The following is a 21,428-nucleotide window of genomic DNA, read 5'->3' as shown; positions in this document are numbered from 1 at the left end:
CTCGATATTACGTGGAGAGGGGTTAAGGGGGGGGGGGGGGGGACCGATACCGTGTGATAGAATACCATATGGGCATATTGTCGAGCTGTTTTGAGACGACATTCTACCAACGATTTTAAGAAAATTAAGCAATCAATTAATGATATCTTTAGCTCAGTATGAATAAAATCTCAAGGTTTCTGGAATATATATTTTTAATAATTGTCCGTATGATTTAAAAGAGTTTACTTTCCCGTTCTTTTCTTATGGGAAAAGTAAAGTAAACGCTTTTATTCATACGACCACGACAAAGTTTGAGTGGTAGGAAACGTCATTTCAAACTGCTCGAATGATGTAATGCATTACCCACTTCATTCGAGCAGTTAAAATGACACTCGAACTTTGAAATAAAACATTATTTGAGATTTTTTCTTCTAGAACCACGAGAAAAGTATCCAACATTTGTGCGTTTCATAAAAAAAATAGAAATTAGTTGGTCCAGTTTTGTGAAATCGCTGGTAGAAAGTCACGCCAAAACTGCTTGACAAAGTGGTCAATTTAAAAAATCGTAATTTGTTGGTCCTGCAGCTGAATGCGGGCAATGACGTTTATATATAAAGGACATTGGAATGCAGGTAGGTACATTTCATCAAAGAGAAAGAAATTTCTCCATGAGGTATATGTACACAGCAAAAAAAGTTGTTGAATATTACATCGAAACTGCTGCAACCAGGTCAATCCATCGGTTGTGTAATATCACATTGTACAATGTACATCGATTTTGCGAACAAAATTACATCCATTGATGTAATATTGTATCTGCGTTTTGCTATTACATCATTATTTCATACATCAGCTTGAATTACGTTGATCGATATTACATTTTTTTTTTGCTGTGTAGAGATTTCTTGTGAAATCTTATGAAACTGCTTGATACAGTAGTTGTCCATTGGTGATAAATTTTTACTCGGGCTTGTTGTTGTTGTTGTTTACATTGTTTGTGAAAATGTCAAACGGAATGTTGATCAAGCTGATGTCACTGTCACAAACAATAATTATTTATAGGGCAACGTGGCGTCAAGAAGAACGTTTGTACAAATGTCATTCTCGAAGGTGTCCAGTGCGAGGCGAGTCTCCCCTTTTCACTTTTTTCACGGAAAATGTAAACAACTGTCATCGAACCGAGAATCGTAGCGTAAACAAAGCGCACATATTCAATGAAAAATAGGCGTTTCGTTAGCCATCTTGAATCGCACTTTTTCACCAGTTTTCCACCATGGCACAAACCCTGCCGGAAGTGTAAGTTTTGCCCCCTTTGAGTGCCCTGATTGCTCGCCAAGTGTTCTAACCTAGTTTTCGATATTCCAAATGCACAGCCCATCCAATGATCCGACCCGTTTCTGCCGGTTGTGCTTCTCGCAGAAGAGCATCCATTGGGTAATCCGTACGTTCGGCACTGAGGTGGATCTTCCGTTCGTCAACACCATCGGAGAGTGTGTGGGCCTATGGCTTAGTTTGGAGGAGGACTTTCCCTGTGCCATTTGCCGGCGGTGCACCAAGCGATTGGAGGAGATCATACGGTTCCGGGATAGTTGCCGCCGTTGTGACGAAGCGATCCGGAACAAGCGCAGCGAGGACCCGTCGGCGCTGGTGTTGTTCTACGACTATCCGGAGGATAAGGTTTTCATCAATGGACCGGCCAAACCGGGGTTCCTCCCCGATGATCCAGGTGGGTGTTGGGGAAGAGTACTTATTTATTGCTTCTTGATTAAACGGGGTTTTTTTTTTGCAGATTTTGAAAGCGAACCGATTCTTCCGGAAGTCGTACTGGACGAGAGTGGTTCGAATGATTATTCGAACTCGGACAAGCGAATTCGGATGAGTCGAACGGAGAAGCAGCTGGCACTGAAGAGGTAAGTTGTTCATGAATGTTACTGTCAAATGTATAGGACAATATTATTGTTTTGCTTGTATTGTTAATTGAATGCTTCGCTCAGACCGGAGAGGTGTAACATGTGTTGATAATTATGATAACCTTAAAACGCTGTCCAGACTGGAGAGTTATAACATGTTATAACAGTTGTCAAATAATTGCAACACAGAAACCACCATCAAGATAGCGCAATAACATGTTATAATAACTCTGTAGTCTGAACGTACTATAACATGTTATAAAACGCTGTCCAGACTGGAGAGTTATAACATGTTATAACGGTTGTCAAATAATTGCAACACAGAAAACACCATCAAGATAGTGCTATAACATGTTATAACTCTGTAGTCTGAACGTACTATGAACGTACTATAACTCTAGTATGATTTGGTCGCTATTGAAAATTTAGTCGATTGCTGAATTTATGTATGGGCCCAAATTAGGGGCATTTGGGGCCGACATTACATCCATTTTGCCTATCAAAAATCTGTGAAAACTAGTTTTTTTTTCTTCTTAGATTCTTGCAAAAAATTACATGTAAGAACATTTGTTTTCTATCTCATCATGATAAAAAAAAAGTTGGACTCTAAACAAAACTTAAGGTCATTTTTTTCGGAATTGTTCGTCCAACTTGTTGCCATCATTTATTGTCTTGACCTGGGTCTGTCGACTTCCTTTATTTCTTTCTTGAGGCTCCGCCACCATGATCCTGGGTCAGTCTCTGCTGCGATATCTTACCGGGTTCCAATCCAGCGCTTGCTAGCAGATTTCGTTTCTGCCCTTTCGTAGTGTGTGGCCGACCCACATCCACGTCTTAAATTTCTGTTGATATCGGTTTCTGATTACATCGACGGTAGAGCTCCGCATTCGAGATCCAGTTGTGATGACAGTCATATGGATGTTCATCAACCATAAGAAAATCATCCGAAATTCGAATGCATATTGTTAAAGGGCTCGAGCAATGCAATAATCATTCGAAGTATTGCGGATGTTTTGGTTCAGTGTACCGTAAAGTTGGAAGGGTTGCCCGTGTTGACATCCAACGATTTGGTCTTATCCAGGGCTAGTAGTGGGTATTTGATACAATAGTAGTGACGTTAGCGACTAAAATAACGAAAATAAAAAGTGACCAATGGTAACTTTAAAATAATAAAAAAGTGACCAATACCCTCACAATGGGGAACCGTTGTAGAATGCAACCAGGTCAGTCCGACACAAGGCTACCGGAGGCTTATGCCCTCACGAAACCTTCCCTCGGTAAGAGGACATCTAATGGGAGCCCTAAGGATTCTGCCTCTACAACACTAGAAACCCAACGAACAAACTATCCTTTTATAACAACCTTCCAGACTTAGAAATCCTAGTTCCAGGGCTGTTACAACTAAAGCACTCTAGTAAAAGTGTGGACGACTGTCACCACAAAACTGAAAAAAAGTTGTTCCAATCGAGCAAAGCAGTGCATTTTGACGGTTCGATTGGAATAACTTTTGACAGTCGTCCATACTTTTACTAGAGGGCTTTAGTTACAACAGGCGCGGATTTCGCGATTTTCGCTGATTTGTCGCGGATTTGAACTTTCAGTCGCGAAAATCGCGGAAACATTAAATGATGTCGCGAAAATCGCGAAGGGACTGATGTGCTGTCACAAAAATTGTGGAATTCATTGTAACCTCTCCGTCCCGGATTATTTTGCTGTCATCAATTTTGTTGTTCATTTGGCTCTCAATTTTTTACCGGTTCAAACCAAACACCCTGCAAATAATCGAGAAATGATCTCAATTCCATAATTCACACCGGATTTACACGGAAATTCCGTGAAGTCTGTCTAATGAGAGACATTTTCATGTTTTATTTATTTCCAATATGAACATAGCATTTTTCGATGTCAAATTATAAACGAATCGTATATATGCGGGTAATTACCATGTATACCGGATATTATAGGGTCTTCAAATCGTCCTGGAGTTCAGTTGATTTGTTCAACTATATCAACCAAGACTGCAATAATGACTGTAGTATCGAAATATGTCCAAACAGATTCAAAGTGTCTATGTGGATTGTGCCCGACCTATTGCTACGTATACAAGATGTTATAGGTTCTGAAATCATTCTGGAGATCAGATTATGTTTCTACTAAATCACCCATGCCTAATTCAATATCTGTAGTATCGAAATATGTCCAAATAAATTTGCAGTGTCTATGTGGATCATGCCAACCTATATTCGTGTATGCCAAATATTTCCTAAGGATTTCCATATCGATATTTCGATACTACAGATCATAGATCATCTGGTATACGTGGAAATAATTAAACATTATCCATATAGCCACTACGAATCTGTTTGGACATAATTCGATACTACAGACTGTATCCCAGTCATGGTTGATCTAGTAGAATAAATCATCTGAACTCCAGAACGATTTGGGGAACTTAAAACATCTGGTATACATGGCAATAGTTCATGCATGATTCACATAGACACTGTGCATCTGTCTGGAAATATTTCTATATTAAAGACATTGTCCCAATCTCGGTTGATCTAGTAGATCAAATTATCTGAACTCCAGGACGATTTGAAGAATTCCCTAATAAAAAATAACCATAAACGAATGATAACCCAAATCATTGAACTATTCTATAAATGGTTTGGATGATACCCAGAACACGTCGTTAAGCAAATTAACCATACAATTTTTATTAGGGTTTACATCTGGATTACTCGGAAATAGATCATGCATGATCCACATAGACACTTTGAAACTGATTGGACATTTTTCGATACTACAGACATTATTGCAGTTTTGGTTGATCTAGTAGAAAGAATCAAATTTGTAAAACCTATAATTTCCAGTACACATAGTAATAAGTCGTGCATGATCCACAAAGTCACATATATATGATTCGGTTATGATTTGCCAACGAAAATACAATGTCTCACCATTGGACAGACCCCAAGGAATATCTGTGCAAATACAGAACCGCGACGTGACCAACAAGTGTGACTTATGGAACTCTGGTAATTTCTCGATTATGTGCGAGGTGTATGGTTTGAATCGGTCAAAAATTGAGAAAACTAGCGCCAAATTAACTACAACATTTAGGACAGCAAAATACGTCAGAGACGCAAAGGTTAACTTTCAAAAATTTGTTTTTAAATAATGCTCCATCAAATCTAGCCCTGTATTATTCAATAGAAACATTCATAAACTAGGGGGCGACCACGCCAAAGTCACGAGTTCAAATCTCACCCCCCGGACAAGTCACGAATAATTCAAGAGTGTTAAAGTGACCATAATAATAATAATAAAAAAAAACATTCATAAATAACTGAATTTTTTTTCAAAGGATACAAACGATACTCCTTTAGCTCAGTCGGTAAAGGCGCAGCAACAAAGCGAGGCCATGCTGGAGGCGACGGAGTTCGATTCCCGTTCGGTCTATTAATTTTTCGGGTTGGCAAATTTCTCTACTTCCTTGGGCATAGAATGGTACAGGCATAGAAAGCTCTCAAATCAATGTGAAGGTACTTCAAAGAAGGCTAAGTTCAGAGCAGGCAAAATCTAATATGCTATATGCAATAAGCTTGAAATGCCATGTAGTAGTATACAAATGGTATTTTTAGGCAATGAAAACAGTTTTTTTTTTGTCGTGGATTAGTATTTGAATTCGCGAATTTCTTTTGAGAAATCGCGGATTTCGCGGATCAAATTTAGAAAATATTGTAACAGCCCTGTAGTTCGTGATCAGATGCCCTCCATCCTGGCCATCCAAGAGGTCCACCGGGCCACCGTCAGCGGCATGAATCGTACGCTGAGCGGTCAATACCAGTGGACCTTAAAGAGAAACGAAAACATATTCCACTCAGCGGCAATCAGGGTCCTGGCACCAATACCGTTTTCGACCATACATCTAGACACAGACCTTCCAATCGTGGCGGTCTGAACACCCATTCGAACATCCAGTCCCGATTTCAGTTGTTGTCAGTATCTTCCATGCGGGAAGATACGCAACCTTAAACAACACCTCAGCGATCTGCTTCAAGACCTCGAACAACCCATTCTGGTACTTGGGGATATGAACGGCCATCATCCAGCATGGGGAAGCCCGAAAACCAACTCCAGAGGCTCTACACTTATGGAAGTTGCAGAAGCCTCGGATCTCGTCGTTCTTAACAACAGGTCCATCACTTTCACCAGCGGACAGAGGGAATCCTCTGTAGACGTATCTCTTGCAAGCGTCAGCGTTGTCAGCAGGCTCCTCTGGAATGCCGGGGATGATCCCATGGGCAGTGACCATTACCCGCTGGTAATCCAGCTCGATAACCGACCGCAGGACACATTACGTAAACCACGATGGAAATACGACCAGGCTGACTGGCCCCTTTTTCAGAAGTCCGCCGACGCCGCATGGTCCAATTCAACACCGGGCAGTATCCAAGACTTCATTAGCTCCATCCATCAAGCGGCACTTTCATCAATTCCACGAACCAGTCCCAACCCGGGATCTAAGTCTGTACCATGGTGGACTGTGGTCCCCAGAGACCAAAGCAGCAGTTAAAGCCAGAAGGAAGGCACTTCGGGCTGCTTACCGGCTACCTTCGGACCATCCATCGAAAGAAGCGGCCATGACCACCTACATAGCAAAACGCAACGAGTGCCGACAAACTATCCGGTCTGCTAAGAGTTCAAGCTGGGAGCAGATTCTAGACAGCATTAATGCTGGCCAGACGGCCACTGTCCTGTGCGGTAAGGTCAACGCATTAAGTTGCAAACGGAAAAGCCGCACGCTATGGGGGAATATTTTGCCTCTTGCTTTCGTCGTGCAAAAAACCTTTCGATGCACTCTTTGGACAGCAGCTACATCCCAGAGGATGAACTACCGCTGGAGATTAATCGGCCTTTCATGCCACGGGAACTCGACCTAGCTCTATCCAAGGCTACCGGGAAACCGACTGGCCCAGATGACGTCGGGTACCCCATGCTAAAATACCTATCACCGGAATGCAAGACCACACTCCTCAGACTTCTCAATAGAGAATGGCTGGATAATTCCATTCCAGAAGACACAGCCTAGTCGTCCCGATCCCAAAGCAGGGCACCTCGGGTCGCGAGCCGAAGGACTTCCGACCGATATCTTTGACATGTTGCGTCAGTAAGGTGCTGGAGAGAATGGTCAACCGTAGGCTCGTGCTCTACTTGGAGAGTAACATCTACCTTGACCACCGCTAGCACGCATTCCGTCCTGGACACGTTACCGGGACCTACTTCGCCACTTTGAACCAGGTACTTCGAGACGCGTATACCCACATTTGTCCGTTCAATCACCAGGTGCTCCGCTCTCCTATCAGCGTCCGTTTAAACGAAGTTAAAGGTAATTGCCAAACAAGAATGAATGCGGAGATTAACCAGGAGGCATCTAGCGAACAACCGTGCTGTCCGGATGTGCGTGGCTAGAGCGGTAGTCGATTCAAGATTAACATACGGTATAGAACTTACTTGCCTAGCTGCCGACAGGATGATTTCCCAACTGTCCCCAGTATATTATCAGGCCATTAGAATCACATCAGGTCTCCTTCCCTCCACCCCCAGGCTTGCAGCTTGTGTGGAAAGTGGAAGGTTACCCTTCGACAAATTTATCGTTGCTACCGTTTGCAAGAGGGCAGTTGGCTTCGCAGAGAAGACAACTGGAACAAGTGATGGAAGGACGCCGCTGACCTGGAACTCCCCCGGTAGCCAGGGTCCACTCGTGTGGAGCCAGGGGTTGGAACTCACCCGGACTTTCTATCGACTTGGCGATAAAGAACAGATTCCGGGCGGGAACCAACTCCCCCGCACTAGTGAGATCGGTGGCCGAACCTAGCAAGATACACTGACGGATCTCAAACTGGCGGTATATCCGATCCAGAGTTACGCACCTTCTACCGACTTTCGGACCCTTGCAGCGTTTTCTCTACCGCCTATCAACAAACCTGTCGCCATATTTTCTTGTTCGGTCAGCGTATTGACAGAACTTCAGTCCGATACAGCCAAGCACCCTTGGATCCAGGCTATCCAGAAGCTCGCTCATAAAGGAACAACTTTCATCTGGATCCCAGGACACTGCGGGATCAGAGGAAATGAGGAAGCCGATCATCTGGTGGCAAAGGTCCCTGCTCAAGACATCAAGCGGTGGATCGTGACTACAGTATGGAATTGCTGGACAAATGAATGGCTGCGATCTCAAGATCTTTTTATCCGGAAAATTAAAGGGGACACCAGAAGATGGGATGATCCGCCTGAACACCGATCTCAAGTAATTCTATCGCGGCCAGTGGCTGAAAGTCACTCTAATAAAGAAAATAAAGTGACCAATAGTGACATTTATATTCCAAGCCAATCAACACTTTATCAATTTTCAAAAGGTTTCTATTGAAAATTGCACGAATGTGCAACTGTGGCTATAATAATGAAAATTATCACCGATTGACTTCGAAAAGCGCTTTCCCTAACACAGATTTAAAAATCGAATTCACTCCGGTCTCACCGAACGGTGTTTATTCAATCACCGCGTGTGGAGAGTGGTGGTCTTCAGTGGTCATCATCATCATCAGCAGCACTGCTTGTAGATTGTTTTCCAGTACACGACGAAAGGCTGTCCGCTAGCGCGAGTTGCAGCCCACTGAGCGGTCCATTCGCCGAAGAAGGAGGAAGAAGCTGCAGCGCTACTGATCGGATTTCAGTTGCTCGTCGTGAGCCGCTGTGGACCATCTATTCTAAACGTGTCACCGTGCCAGCCTTATCTGTGTAAAACACCTTAATAACTCAGCATTAACCACCACAACAAAACGGTCCTTTTTAGGACCACCATAAATTTGTTAAATTTATCAGAAAAGTATTTTCTGAACACTTGTCAATGTCATCAATCGGATGTCAGTTCACATAAGTAATCTATTAAAAAACCTAAGTAGGTCGTGGTATGAAAGTGGTGATGGATTTTAATTCTTAATACGCCAATCGAATCTACGAATTTGTTAAAACTAAGACGAGTCAATTTTAACTGTCACTATGATAAATAAAATTATGACCGATTACCGGCAGAGTACCTCAAAAACAGAACCCTCAAACTGATATTAACGAGTTAAGAAATCAATTTAATATTTACTATACTTTTGCTGCGACATCCAAACTTCCTTTCGCAATCCTACGTCAAAAATTACAGTCGTGTCTTGGATACAACCTCTTACTTATTCTTCGAAGGAAGTTACCGTGCCGATTCAAATTTCGGACACTTAAACTCGAATTTCGGACACTTTTAAAAGTTGATTATCTCGGTCGAATATGATCCACATGTCTTGTAAATTTTAATTTTTTTTGACTAGTGCCCTCCACGATCATCTAACATTATTACTTTGTTTCTAACTGGATGTAATATTTAATTAAAAATGAAAGTGTCCGAAATTTGAATCGTCCGAAATTTGAATCGGAACGGTAGTATTGATCCTTACACTGAGAGCAGTTCCGCAGTTGATAATACTATATTGTAGGGTTGTTTCAAATACATAACACCACTAAATTTGTGCAGACTACATATGATATTCTTTTTAAAATTGATAGTTGTGTATTTTACCATGACAATCATGTCAATACATTGGAGTTAAAACTACTATGCTTCATAGTGCTCTCGACAATAATTCCAGGTTAATAGTTTAACCATCAGTTGCGTTTAAAACCAGCACGTTTTTAAAGTAAACTTAACTGTGAAGTATGGTATATTTTAAAACAAGGGTTGTTTTTCTTGGTGTAGAAAAATTAAAGTTTTTGATTTCGTTTTACGATTTATAATTTATCCTTTTTTTATTGAATTTGAAACTTATTTATTCAACTATGCTTATATAATATGACATTTAATTGATTACATAAAGAATTTCTTAAGTCTAATGTAACTGTTTCCCTGAACATTGTAAATATGAATTGGAGGTCCATCAAATAGGTCTACATGGAGTATATGAAATAGTGACGTGCAGCTGTTCACTTTAAAGGATGCAAAGTGGGTTGAATATTCTTGGATCTGCCATTGTTGACATGCAACATTTAAAGATTAGTAAATCTTTGATTTGATGTAGTTCTATGGCATTCATACTTATGGTTGATTTTGTTAAAAATTGACCAACTCTATACTCTGTGCCTCTGTAGGTTACAGTGCATGAAGCTTTAAAGCCTGAAGTTAGTAGCTTACTTGTTAAATTTAACGATGAAAAATAAGGTAAATCTATAAGCCTCAAGCTAACAGTATTTTCGTAAACTAAAGGGTCCTTGAAATGATTCAAATTTCGTATATTATGCATAAAAATTAAGTTAGCTTTCGTGCAGAGTGTAAAGCATATGTTACGCCTAGATGTTATGTTTCTGCAATATTTCTTAAACACTTGATGGAATGCTTCAAAACGGAAACTCCATGTGTATCGCGGAGGGCCTATTTTTTTAATTGTCTGAGGATAGTGAAGCAGTATGTGGTACTTTGGTTTAAGATGTTCATCAAATATTTCATTGTACAGCGTGTGGTGACAAATTATTTGTTCTTCTAAAGTACAGAGAAGTTCATCGTTAAATCTAGGAAGCAAAATCATGTTCACTAACTCAACCAACGATAAAACAAAATTCCATACTTTATCATTTTCTGGTATTAATTCACCAAAAATTAAAGGAAAGTAATGCACAAAGAACATCATTTCTCATGCTGTCATTTTAAAATTAGTTGATTTGATTTGTTCCTTAGTAATTGTTTTAAACGTATTCCTTTTTTCTGTTTCTTTACAATCAAACATTTGAATTCGGTAGTTAATGGTTTTCAAGGAAATTTTCAAATGTTTGATCATGTAAGATAAAACAAGAGACATGTCATAGTTACAAATTCCATGAGAATAAAAATCATGCATTAAATCAACACAAACAAATTCAGCCACATGATAATGCTTTAATTTATTGAATGTAGACTCTTCTTTTATACCTGATTCTTTAAATGGTTTTTGAACGTCAATAGCATAATTGCTTTTGTTTCGGGTTTGATGAAAGTCAAGCCTTACATTCGTTTGCGATTCATATTTATTCATAGTGCAATATCTGCAATAAAGCAACGCACTGAAGGATGTAGCATATCCCATTAACGTATTTATTCCCAAATTATCTCCTAAGATACCCATTAGAACAAAATAGACATAAATCTTACTTCCGTTAATATCCAATTCAATACCGTTTTGCTCTACATCAATGAACACGTCAATTAAATCTTTCAAAGCCTGGGATGGGCCTAGTTTTGCTAAGTCAGACGCTTTTATGAAACCAGCAACAAACAAGTTCTCCAATCGTGATAAAAAATGTGTAGGGATTGTAGGAAAATTATAGTATAATCCTGTCACCTTGTGAGTACCAGAGTGGGCTCCAATAGCATCGTTCATCTCAACTTCGTCAGAGTATAAAAAATAGGGAATTACAAATCTACTCGCAAACTCTTCTTTTACATTTTTCCACAACGTACCATTGACGACGTTTGTTATAACATTACTCTTCTCCAAAGAACTCATATGCATAATTGTTTCGTTGAACACGTCTCCACTTTCAAAAAATAGTTTGAACTGATGCTTGATCGGCATAAGACATCCTTTAGAAATTATACTTCCATCCTCATCTTCATAGTTGATCACTTGTAATGTATCTTTTAGATTTATGCTATGCAGTGTCTTGTTGAATTTTTGTTCAGTGCCTATGAATTGAAATGGTTGATATATATCATTGATCAACTCTTTGATGTTTTCATTACTATCAACAATTGGTGCTACTGTAAATAATGTGTCGCATATTGGTTTAACTATTTGATCGGTAATACATTGTTGTAAGTTGATGACATCTTTTCTCGTATTTGCTGTGTAAATCTAACGTGAAGTTTAAAAACGTTTCCCTTAACTTATTTCTTATATCTAGAATATCACTTTCACTGATCGTAGTTTTCTCTTTTTCTTCATTCACAATTCCGGACGTATCCATGTCGTTCATGCTTGTAGTGTCCACATATTCTTCTCTGTCGATGTCGCTTTCTGTGATTATTGGGATTTCGATATTGGCGTAAGTTGTTTCATTATCGGTAGCATTATTCGAATGAAATAATCCGGAATGGTAGGTATTGATGTGTCTTTTGAAACGATGCACGTTTTGAAACGATGTAGAGGGTACACATGCTGTACACGTGTATTTGAAGACGGTAGGTGTGCCATGGTAAATCATCAAATGATCGAAGAAAGTTGGAATAGTCCCGAATGGAATTTTACACAAAAAACAGTTCATGCTGTTGTTTCGCGGTTCTCCAAAAATGCGAAAAGTTGTAGAAGTTGGCTGTTCGTTACTTTCCGCGTATAGTTGATCTTGTAGAAGTATTTTGCAATGAAGCACCAAAGTAACTCGCAGCTTTCAGGGAAGTTGTAATTCAAAGCGAACTTTAGCTTCACTACTAGATCCACGCTGCGCAAGAATGATGGTAGCTTAAACTGGAGCTTCGCGGTTACTACATAGAACCCTATCAGCTTGTCGATCTCTCCAACCAAGAAGATGCGAGGTGAGAATTGAAAATCATTCGCTTTGAGTTCCTCACGCAAATTGTCTACTGATTCCAAAAATTCTTCTTCTGTTTTGCATGCAAAACACATATCGGTTTGCGCTTGAAGAATCGTTGGCAGCTTTCGTGACGATGTACGAACTGGCTTAATGACACCATGGAAAATGGTACAGCAAATGAAATCTCGGGTATCTGAAATGTAAACGATAGTGAGAAAGAAAGTATGCTTTAAAAATAAGTTTATTCATTGTATTCTCGATTGTACTACCTTGAGCAACAGATGTTTCTTGAAGATGAGACAGCAGTTGTCGGGAATAATCGTCCTTTAATCCGAATAAATGAAGTTAAGTAAATAAAATCAGAAATTACCTTCACCAGATAGAAGTAGCGCCTTCGCCTTGATAATCTTCCAATAATCGATGTCTGTATTTCGATGTTGTTGCTTTTCCAACAAAGATTTTTTGTTCCGGTTATGAAAGCGGTCATATATGAGTCCAGTCGGATGTTTTTTTTTCCAATCGTACAGTCTCGAGGATTATAGTAGACTTCCTGTAATAGAGATAATTGAATGAAATGGTAAGGTTATTAACATTAGACTGAATTAAGCTTCAGTTACAGCCAATTCTGGAGGAAACCGCTCTGCGATGCACTGCGCAAATTTGGCCATATCAGTAAGTGTAAAGTAGCGTTCATTTGCAATGTAGTAGTCTACTATGATGTGGGTCAGATATTTTCTGTGCTGCGAGTCCAATCGACGATGCTTGTCGTGGTAATGCCGGACAATCTTTCCTTTTTCGTTCCTCTCAAGTATGTCCTCTAGAAGGTTTTTCGTTACCGATGTAGATAATAGAGGGTGTCTTGACGGGCCAGGAAGGCAGGCCCTCTCCAGGGTAACGTCCTTTTGGTACAATGTACTTTCATACCAATTTTGTAACTTCTTTCTGAGCGCATACTTATGGCCCGTCCACTTAACAACAGAAAAAATCTCTTGCAACGCCACTTCATCGATATCCTTTAGATATTCGACTGTTACGCCGTGTCCTATAGAAACAAAATTACAACCATCATGCTGTTCTGTAGACAGCTTCAACCCATCTTTATTAGGGAATTTAAAAGTTGGAAGTATCAAAGTTCTTCATACAAAACATAATTAGATCATTTCCAAATATAGATAATAAAATTTCATGAAGATGGGTTTTGTTTCAACTTCCGAACTTCCAACTAGAAAACACCCGGACTAGAAAACTTTCCATGAGCGTAGTGTAAAATATGCAAACGGGAACTCACCGATTAAGATTGAATACACGGATGCATCCAATCCCCACTTATTCACAATAAGTGAACGAAGTTCTGGAATTTCATCATGTTCTGAATGTAGAAAGCATAATTTAGAAACATTAAGCAAAGGTAAACAACATTCATAATATGAGAACCACCTTCAACTAGTGCTGGATCTGCTAGAATCTCATCGATTATAATTTCCACTTTTTCTTCACCGTTAGCGTCCATAATTAAAACAGGATTTAAAACTAGATAAAAAACACAAACCGTATCGAGCAACTTGCAAAACAGAAATGACTATTCAATATGGCATTGTCATGAGCCTCGTATGTCGGATCATGAGCAAGGGACAATTTTGGCGGTACAAATTATCGCTATTTTGTGTTTGTTTTTACCACAGACAAACAGACGTAACTCTTTGAAAACCTTGTTCTTGAAAACATAGTATCTCAAAACATATAACCTCAGTAACGACATCTATCTGGCTTCTCGCGGAAAACAAGCTTGCTCGCTAACTCGTAAACAATATTGCATAAAAGTTCTATAAAATATATAGAAACGTCAAAGTGATCCGATGCCAGCGCTGCGGCGAGTAGTTCGCGGAACTGATAATATTCAAATCAACCGTTAAATGCATGAACGAAGATACACAATGAAGAGTTACGTCTGTTTGTCTGTGTTTTTACTATGTGTATGGTGAACCTGACAACAATGCGTTGAGCAAGAATACATGTCATAGTAAATTTTACTACATAAATGAGTTCAATTTGAATACAAAGAATCTGCGAAAATGACTATGACAAACTGCATTGGTGAATAGTACTTTTTTCAACATTTACTGTATTTTCAACAATATATTTCTTTATATTGACTGATTCTGTTAATGGTATTTCTAAAAATAATTTGCTATTTGTTGTTACTACAACATTTGTTTCAGTGTACAATCAAATCTGTGAAAAGGTTTTAAAATATTTAATCTTGTGTTTTCTGAGAAAAAGTATTATGAAGTATGGGGGCGACCCCGGCGTAGAGGTTAGCATCCACGCCAAAGTCACGAGTTTAAATCTCACTCCCGGACAAGTCACGAATGACCCCATAAATCGCTCGAGTTCCTACACTTTTTGCGATTTAAACTCAAATTTGTGTCGATCTCATTGGCCGTGTATAGGGCTGTTCATAAACTAATTGCGAGACTTGCTTTAGAGTCCCACGCTGGCACGAGGACGATGTACAGCCGCCCCCTAACTTGGAGAGCACAAACACTGTGCTGAAAGTAATCCGCTATTATTATTATTATCTTCGACAAACATTCAAATCCCTTTCGCCTAAATATTCACGTCAATCCTCTCCTTTTCCAGTTACATGGACTCGTACACCGCGTGGTCATCGGATCTCAATCGTACCAAGGACGATGACGAAATGACGATCGCCGCACCGGAAACCATGGCACAGGAGAACCTTCCGGAGCTGAGTGTCCTTTGTGAGAAATACGAAGTCACCGCCAGAGACTCCACCAAGCAAAAGTCCAAGAAAGAGCCGTTTAGCATCAGCACATACACCTGCTGCTTCTGCCAGCAGTCGTTCCGCACCAAGGAAGCCCTAAAAGGTCACAAACAGACCAAGCACAATGGTTCCAAGAGGCAGACGCAGCAGAAATCCAAATGTCCCGACTGTGGACAAATATTCATGTCCTTGTACCAGATGCGGCTGCATGCTGTCCGGCACAGGAGCAACCTGTTGATAAGCTGCCCGACCTGTGGTATTCAGTTCATATCGCAAAACGAACTGACGTCGCACCTCAAGAACAAGGGCTGCCGCTTGAAGCCGTTCGGCAAGTGTAAGTACTGCGATAGAACGTTCTCCCGACGGGGTCGATACATCTTCCACCTCAAAAAGCTCCACCCGGACAAACCCATTCCAAGCGTAAGTGGTGGGTCGAAAACGCCACGTGCCACGATTCTACCAAATCCGCAATACACGGATATGAAAAGGACCGACAGCGGCGCTAACAGCCTGCCAATCGAGGAGCACGGTCGCTTTGTAGTGATGCTGGAGCCCCTTTCATTAGGCGTCCCGTCTAATCCGTCAAGCGATGAGACATCCAGCGAATCACCATTCAGCCCCCCCGATGAGAATGAAAAACTAGTTTGTACCCTCTGCTACGAGCGCTTCGATGACTTGCCGGCCTACAATACCCACCTGGCGGAGTGCTTCAATCCGGATGACCAAACCGGGCTGGCTCCACCGCCGTACAAGCTGTGCAATTGTGAAGACTGTACGGTCGTGTTCGAGGCGGTCGATCCCTTTGTGGAGCACCTCCGGGAGCACGAGCGACCGCTGCAGATTAAACCGCATGACTGTGTCCAGTGCAGCAGTGGCCGACAACCGAAATTCCTGCTCCATCCGCACAGCCCTTCGATGATTCTCGGCGACTAACGTCGCACGGTAAGGTAATTAAAGTATGTGTGTGTGTGTGTCTGTGTGTGGAAACTTCATTTGAGGCGCTCAATGTGACCCCATTCGGATATGAATGCCCCATTGCATCTCTCCCATCATCGTCGTTATAGTGTAGTTAGTAGCTGTAGAAGTCCGAGTGCAAGCTTTTGGCCGAGCCTGAGCGAGTGTAGGGCACATTATTTAATCGTTTCGTTCACATTAATTTAACAATAAAACTCTAGTGCAATTCTTCCGAGTATACAACAGATCAAAGAGTAGAGAAAGTTCCCTGTGATTCCCGTTGGGGAAGATTTTCAAAGAAGCAACCTGCAAATATCCACGTGCGATACCTAAACATAGTTTTTTATTAAATAAACGCTAATTTCCTAGTACTTTTCTACGGACTAACCTAAACCATGATCACCTTTCATCTTCAATCGGACAGCTCCTCTATCAGTGATATCGAAATCTGCGGCTGGAAGGCTGTTCCGTAAAGATCGAACCCGGAATCGGGTGGCGCTTCGTCCAGCATCAATTCCTCCTCCAGTCTATTTGTGATGGAAACTCCCCTTCTCGAGCTTTCCTGTTCTTCGGCCGCCATGCAGGCATCATCATCATTGTCTTCCATATAGATGGGAAAATCATCGCTGGAAACGCTGACCGTTTCCGGATTCGGTTGCTGAGATTGGCCAGGCTGCTCGGCAACAGAACTCAGCACCCCGTTCGTCAGCTCGCCTTCCGTATCCGACAATTCGTCGTTGGCCAAATCCTGCGGATCATAGGCCGCATGTTTCAAATTTAGGTGAACTAGAAATTCGTCCCTGCTGCTAAAGACCACGTTGCACTCACAGCACTCGTCCAGTAACGCTTTACTCTGGTGCACCGCAGTCTGATGTTCCACGTAATTTTCCAAATTGGCAAACTTCGTCCCACAGGTCCAGCACATGAAGCACCTCTCGTGTTTCTTCACGTGTATATTGAGACAGTGCCTGTTCGGGAAAATCCTGGAGCAAATTTTGCACTTGAAATTTTTTCTACGCCCGTCTCCCATTCCTGCTAAGTGTAGCATTTTGTGGACCTTGTTTTCCTCCTCGGTAGCAAACCGCCTGAAGCACAATCTGCATTCGAACTGAAGGCCATGCTGTTCCTCTTCGTGTTTTCCCAATTCCTTGCCAGTGTCGAACATTTCCTTGCAAAGTCGGCACTTTTTCTGTTTGTTGTACTGCGAACAATCCAAGATACTCCGCGGTCTGTTGGTATGCTTAAGGACGTGACGCTGGAAGAGATTGTCTTTACGGAACCGGCGCGGACACAATGGGCAAGTCACAATTCCTCCGACTTTATGGTGATTTTTCTTCATGTGTTTCCTATACTCCAGGAGCGAAGGCAATTTCATATCACACACAAAGCACATATTGTCGATTGTAGGCGAATTTGCAGAGCCCTTTGAGTCATCTGCACTTTCATCCGTCGCAGGGGGTACTTCCACCGTAACGGAAACATTAGTGGATTCACCACCATCATCCGTATTACTAATGGACGCCTGTTCACGGAACTGCCTCAGGGCAGCATCATGCAACTGACAGGTTAAGCGAAACTGGTCCACACTCTCGAGCGTCGTTTTACAACCGAAGCAGATGGCAAACGGAGCATCCTCCTCGACGGTCATCTGAATGCCGACTGTCCGTTGGATGTAGTCGACCCACTGCAGGGCATCTTCACGCGATATGACCTTTTTACAGAGCCTTGCGGAGAAGCATAACCGACAGTACGATAGGGAGTTCCCGGAGGGCCTATTTCAGAAAGAAGGAAAATTCGTTTATATTTAAGCAAAGGCTGAATGATCGAAGAGTACTTACACTTTCAGGGTAGGTGTTTCCACAATTTTAGTTGCTCTACGCATTATCTAGAAATAAAATCAATTGGTTTTTTTTGGCAGATGTTTGTAACAATTTGTAAAAAGATGTTTAGAAATTCTATAAACACCTTTTACTCTTTTGAGCGTTTGATGGACTAATTCAGGCGTAACATTTGATAACGGCACAAAAGCTTTTGTAAACAAACTTTGTAAGGCCCTTCGCGGGTAGGTGCAACTCTTACCTTCCCGAAAGTGGTATTGGTTTGCGTGAGCGTTCTTTGGTTCGCGTGCAAAGGACCTTACAAAGTTTGTTTACAAAAGCTTTTGTGCCGTTATCAAATGTTACGCCTGAATTTGTAAATAAAAAATAATTCGCGTTGACAGCATTGGCTCTTCACCCACAGAGTGACAGTTCTTTATGGGATTTGTCAGTGGCAGCGTTGCCAGAATGTTTTAAAGTTTATCGTTTCCAAAGTATTACAAAATCGGTAATTATCGGTATTTAGGCCGTTCGCAATCCTGTTGTATTTTATAAGGACTGTTTCAATTTGAAACTAGAACAGAAACGCACCTCTCGCAATGCTGAGTATGCAGTTTCATTATTCGAGTACTATTTTGCACCAGATTTGCAACTGCTCGACTATATCTGTTTTATTTCTGAGCGAGTTTGAAACACGAATGGAACTCTGTTTCAAATTTCTTTGGATGTATTTAAAGATGTTTCGCAGAGCTTCACAAAAAAACGGAGAACTTCATAGAGAATAGTAAAGTTTATCGAACATGATGATTACAAACATCTTTTAGAACTGTGCGTTGTGGTGATCGTGTTGCAGTTTTATTTTTGACAGTTTCAAATTATATAATTGTCGAGTAGTTTAAAACAATTTTTAAACTCAGCATTGCGAACGGTACTATTTATTTAATTTTATATTTTTGCCGTTTTTGAAAGCGAAAATTTTAACGATGGTGACTGGGATTTGCGGGGCATTGCTTGACGGTTTTCTCAGTCTTAAAACATTATTTAATTTTTCTAATTTAATGTTTAAAATTATCATTGTCCTCAAGTGGTGATCAAAATTGTGACCAAGTAGCGGTTTTTTTTTTCAATTAAATATCATTAAACGAAACCAAAATATGGCAATAACAACGACTAATATTGACAATAACGACAAACAATATTTTCCCTTGAAAAAAGCCACAACCCATGACCGAAATGTCGGGCAGATTACATTGTAGTCGTTGCAGTGTTTTAAGACTGAGAAAGCCGTCAATCAAAGCAAATTTTAGCTTTTGAACTATGATCGGAAAACTCGGGAAGAAAACTCCAGGGAGTTTTTGAATTAGCTTCTGAATGAAGCTGAAAAAGTATCTAGAGAAAGACGAAAGAAGCTCTCCTGGATGAAGTTCGAGAAAAGCTGGAAAAACCTCCGGGAAACTTCCCAGACACGAATTGAGAAACTTGTTGCGAACATTTAAATAAACTATCGGAAAAAATCGGATGTCACATGTCACAGAAAAGTTTCGGAAACCGGAAGTAAATTTCCAGAAGTAATTAATTAATTAATTTATCTTTATTAGGGAGGCGTTCAGCCTGGGGCTGGTTCGCCTCCAATGTTCCAGAAGTAGCCATTTCCAGGGAAAGCCAGAAGAAACTCGGAAAAACCTTCCAATAAAAGTCGAACAAAAAAACCTTTGGCTTATGGTCAAACTTCCAGAAGAAGACGAAAGAAATTTCTGGGAGAATTAATTGAACTTCCTGGAGAAGACGAAAGAAACTTCCTGGAGACGCTGGCAGAAACTTCCTAGGGTAGATTGGAAGAAACATCTGAAGAAAGTCGGAAGCCAGAGTGCTTACGGAACAGTCGAAAGAAACAAGGACATAATTCCGGAACAAAGAGATTCCTGGGGGATGTTCTAATGATCCAGAAAATTTTCCTGATATTCATAAAACATCCCTGAAGACTCCGCAATTTACCTGAAGTTTTCGTAACATTCCTGATATGCACTTAGGAATATTCCCAAGGGGTAGGTCATTCCGCACACCAATCTTGGGACATCTTTTTTGTCAGTGTGCCGCAGGTGTGCCGATTGTGGCGGTCATAGAGCAAGCTGTTGCGATTGTTTGTAAAATACCCAACCCGGTATTTCTGACACCTTGAATGGTTTGGTTTGAAATCTCAAGGATAAATTTCGCGTCACTTTTCAAATAGTCCAATGTAACGTATCCACCATTTTGAGAAAATCGAAGTTGAAGTTCGACCAAAGTTTGACAGATTATTATTTTAACTGTTTAAAAACAATACATTTTGTTATACTACTTTTAATGTAGTCAGTGTATAATAACGTTGAAAATTCTGAAGAAACGGTAAAATCACAATTTTATTTTGAATTTAATGCTACAACATAGAAAAAACCACATAGGACGTTTTGACAAGGCGAGTTGTACATTGGACGATTTTTCTCACTGACATAATCAATCATGGACGAGAACGGCTTTCCTGGGAACCCGCATAAACGCGAACCATCACATGACCTTACCGATAATGGTTATAAATTGTTTATAATCCCTGCTAAACTTCAACTGAAATGGTTATGGAACTTTACATGAACGTTTGTGTGATAAAGTTTTAACCTTATGTATTATGGTTTTTTGGAAGCGGACCTTACAAATAATGGGTTGTTAAGAACCATTACCATTCCAAATTCTTGTTTTCTCCATACATTATCGGAAAGAGAACTATATTAGAACGTTTTTACTTATGGTTTGAGAACATTAATGGTTATGGTTATGGTAATCAGTAAGGTCCATGCGAAAAAAGGAAACTGGAAAATGTTCCAGAAACATTTTTTCACAACCTTTTTCGCTAGCGAAATTTCATGATTTTTCGCGTGCTTCAATTTTTGTTTCGCTTCGATCTGTATACTAGGCTTAAAACAGAAAATAACATGTACCCAAGCTGTGCCAAATTTAATTTCGTCACAATGTGCTGAGTGACTTAAGGCCCAAACGCAATGTGGAGCGGAACGGAAACGGAAAGTTTGACAGTTGTCACAAATGCCTTCAAGATGCCTAACCGAAGTTGATTTGGTTCCAACAAGTTTTCAATCCGACAAGTTGGCTTACCTTAAATAAAATAAAAAAAAAATTCAAGTGCGTGCATCCTGTTATGATTATGGTACGTTTCTAAAAGTTGCAAGCACCTGACAGATTTTGTTTTACTGATTGCGGACCTGACCTTTTTGTCGTTTAATCATCTTCTCTTTTCCAGCACACGACGACGGTGAAGAAGGATTTTTCATTACTATAATCGATTTCCCTCTTGCTCGTGGATCTTGTGCACACCGAAAATTCGAA

General features: G+C 40.6%; 2 protein-coding genes and 1 pseudogene across 2 annotated transcripts; 1 reads left to right on the top strand and 2 right to left on the bottom strand.

Moving 5' to 3' along the window:
• Positions 1-1,061: 1,061 nt before the first annotated feature.
• Positions 1,062-16,426, top strand: LOC135700001 (zinc finger protein 726-like). Its single transcript, XM_065220362.1, has 4 exons — positions 1,062-1,278; positions 1,356-1,708; positions 1,772-1,892; positions 15,138-16,426. The coding sequence occupies exons 1-4, from the start codon at positions 1,256-1,258 to the stop codon at positions 16,213-16,215; spliced, it is 1,575 nt and encodes a 524-aa protein (XP_065076434.1). The 5' UTR covers positions 1,062-1,255; the 3' UTR covers positions 16,216-16,426.
• Positions 12,227-14,007, bottom strand: LOC135699108 (uncharacterized; annotated as a pseudogene).
• Positions 16,427-16,551: 125 nt separating the features above from the next.
• LOC135700021 (zinc finger protein 423-like) lies at positions 16,552-18,214 on the bottom strand. Its single transcript, XM_065220383.1, has 2 exons — positions 18,075-18,214; positions 16,552-18,008 (listed from the first exon to the last, which is right to left on the bottom strand). Exons 1-2 carry the CDS (start codon positions 18,116-18,118, stop codon positions 16,649-16,651), a joined length of 1,404 nt encoding a protein of 467 aa, XP_065076455.1. The 5' UTR covers positions 18,119-18,214; the 3' UTR covers positions 16,552-16,648.
• Between the last annotated feature and the right edge of the window lie 3,214 nt (positions 18,215-21,428).

Source organism: Ochlerotatus camptorhynchus, unplaced genomic scaffold, assembly GCF_037179485.1.
Source record: "Ochlerotatus camptorhynchus isolate MF236.1 unplaced genomic scaffold, CSIRO-AGI_Acam_v1.1 ptg000010l, whole genome shotgun sequence".
NCBI lineage: Eukaryota > Metazoa > Arthropoda > Insecta > Diptera > Culicidae > Ochlerotatus > Ochlerotatus camptorhynchus.
The sequence above is the reverse complement of the archived record's forward strand: the minus strand, read 5'-3'. Positions and strand labels throughout refer to the sequence as shown.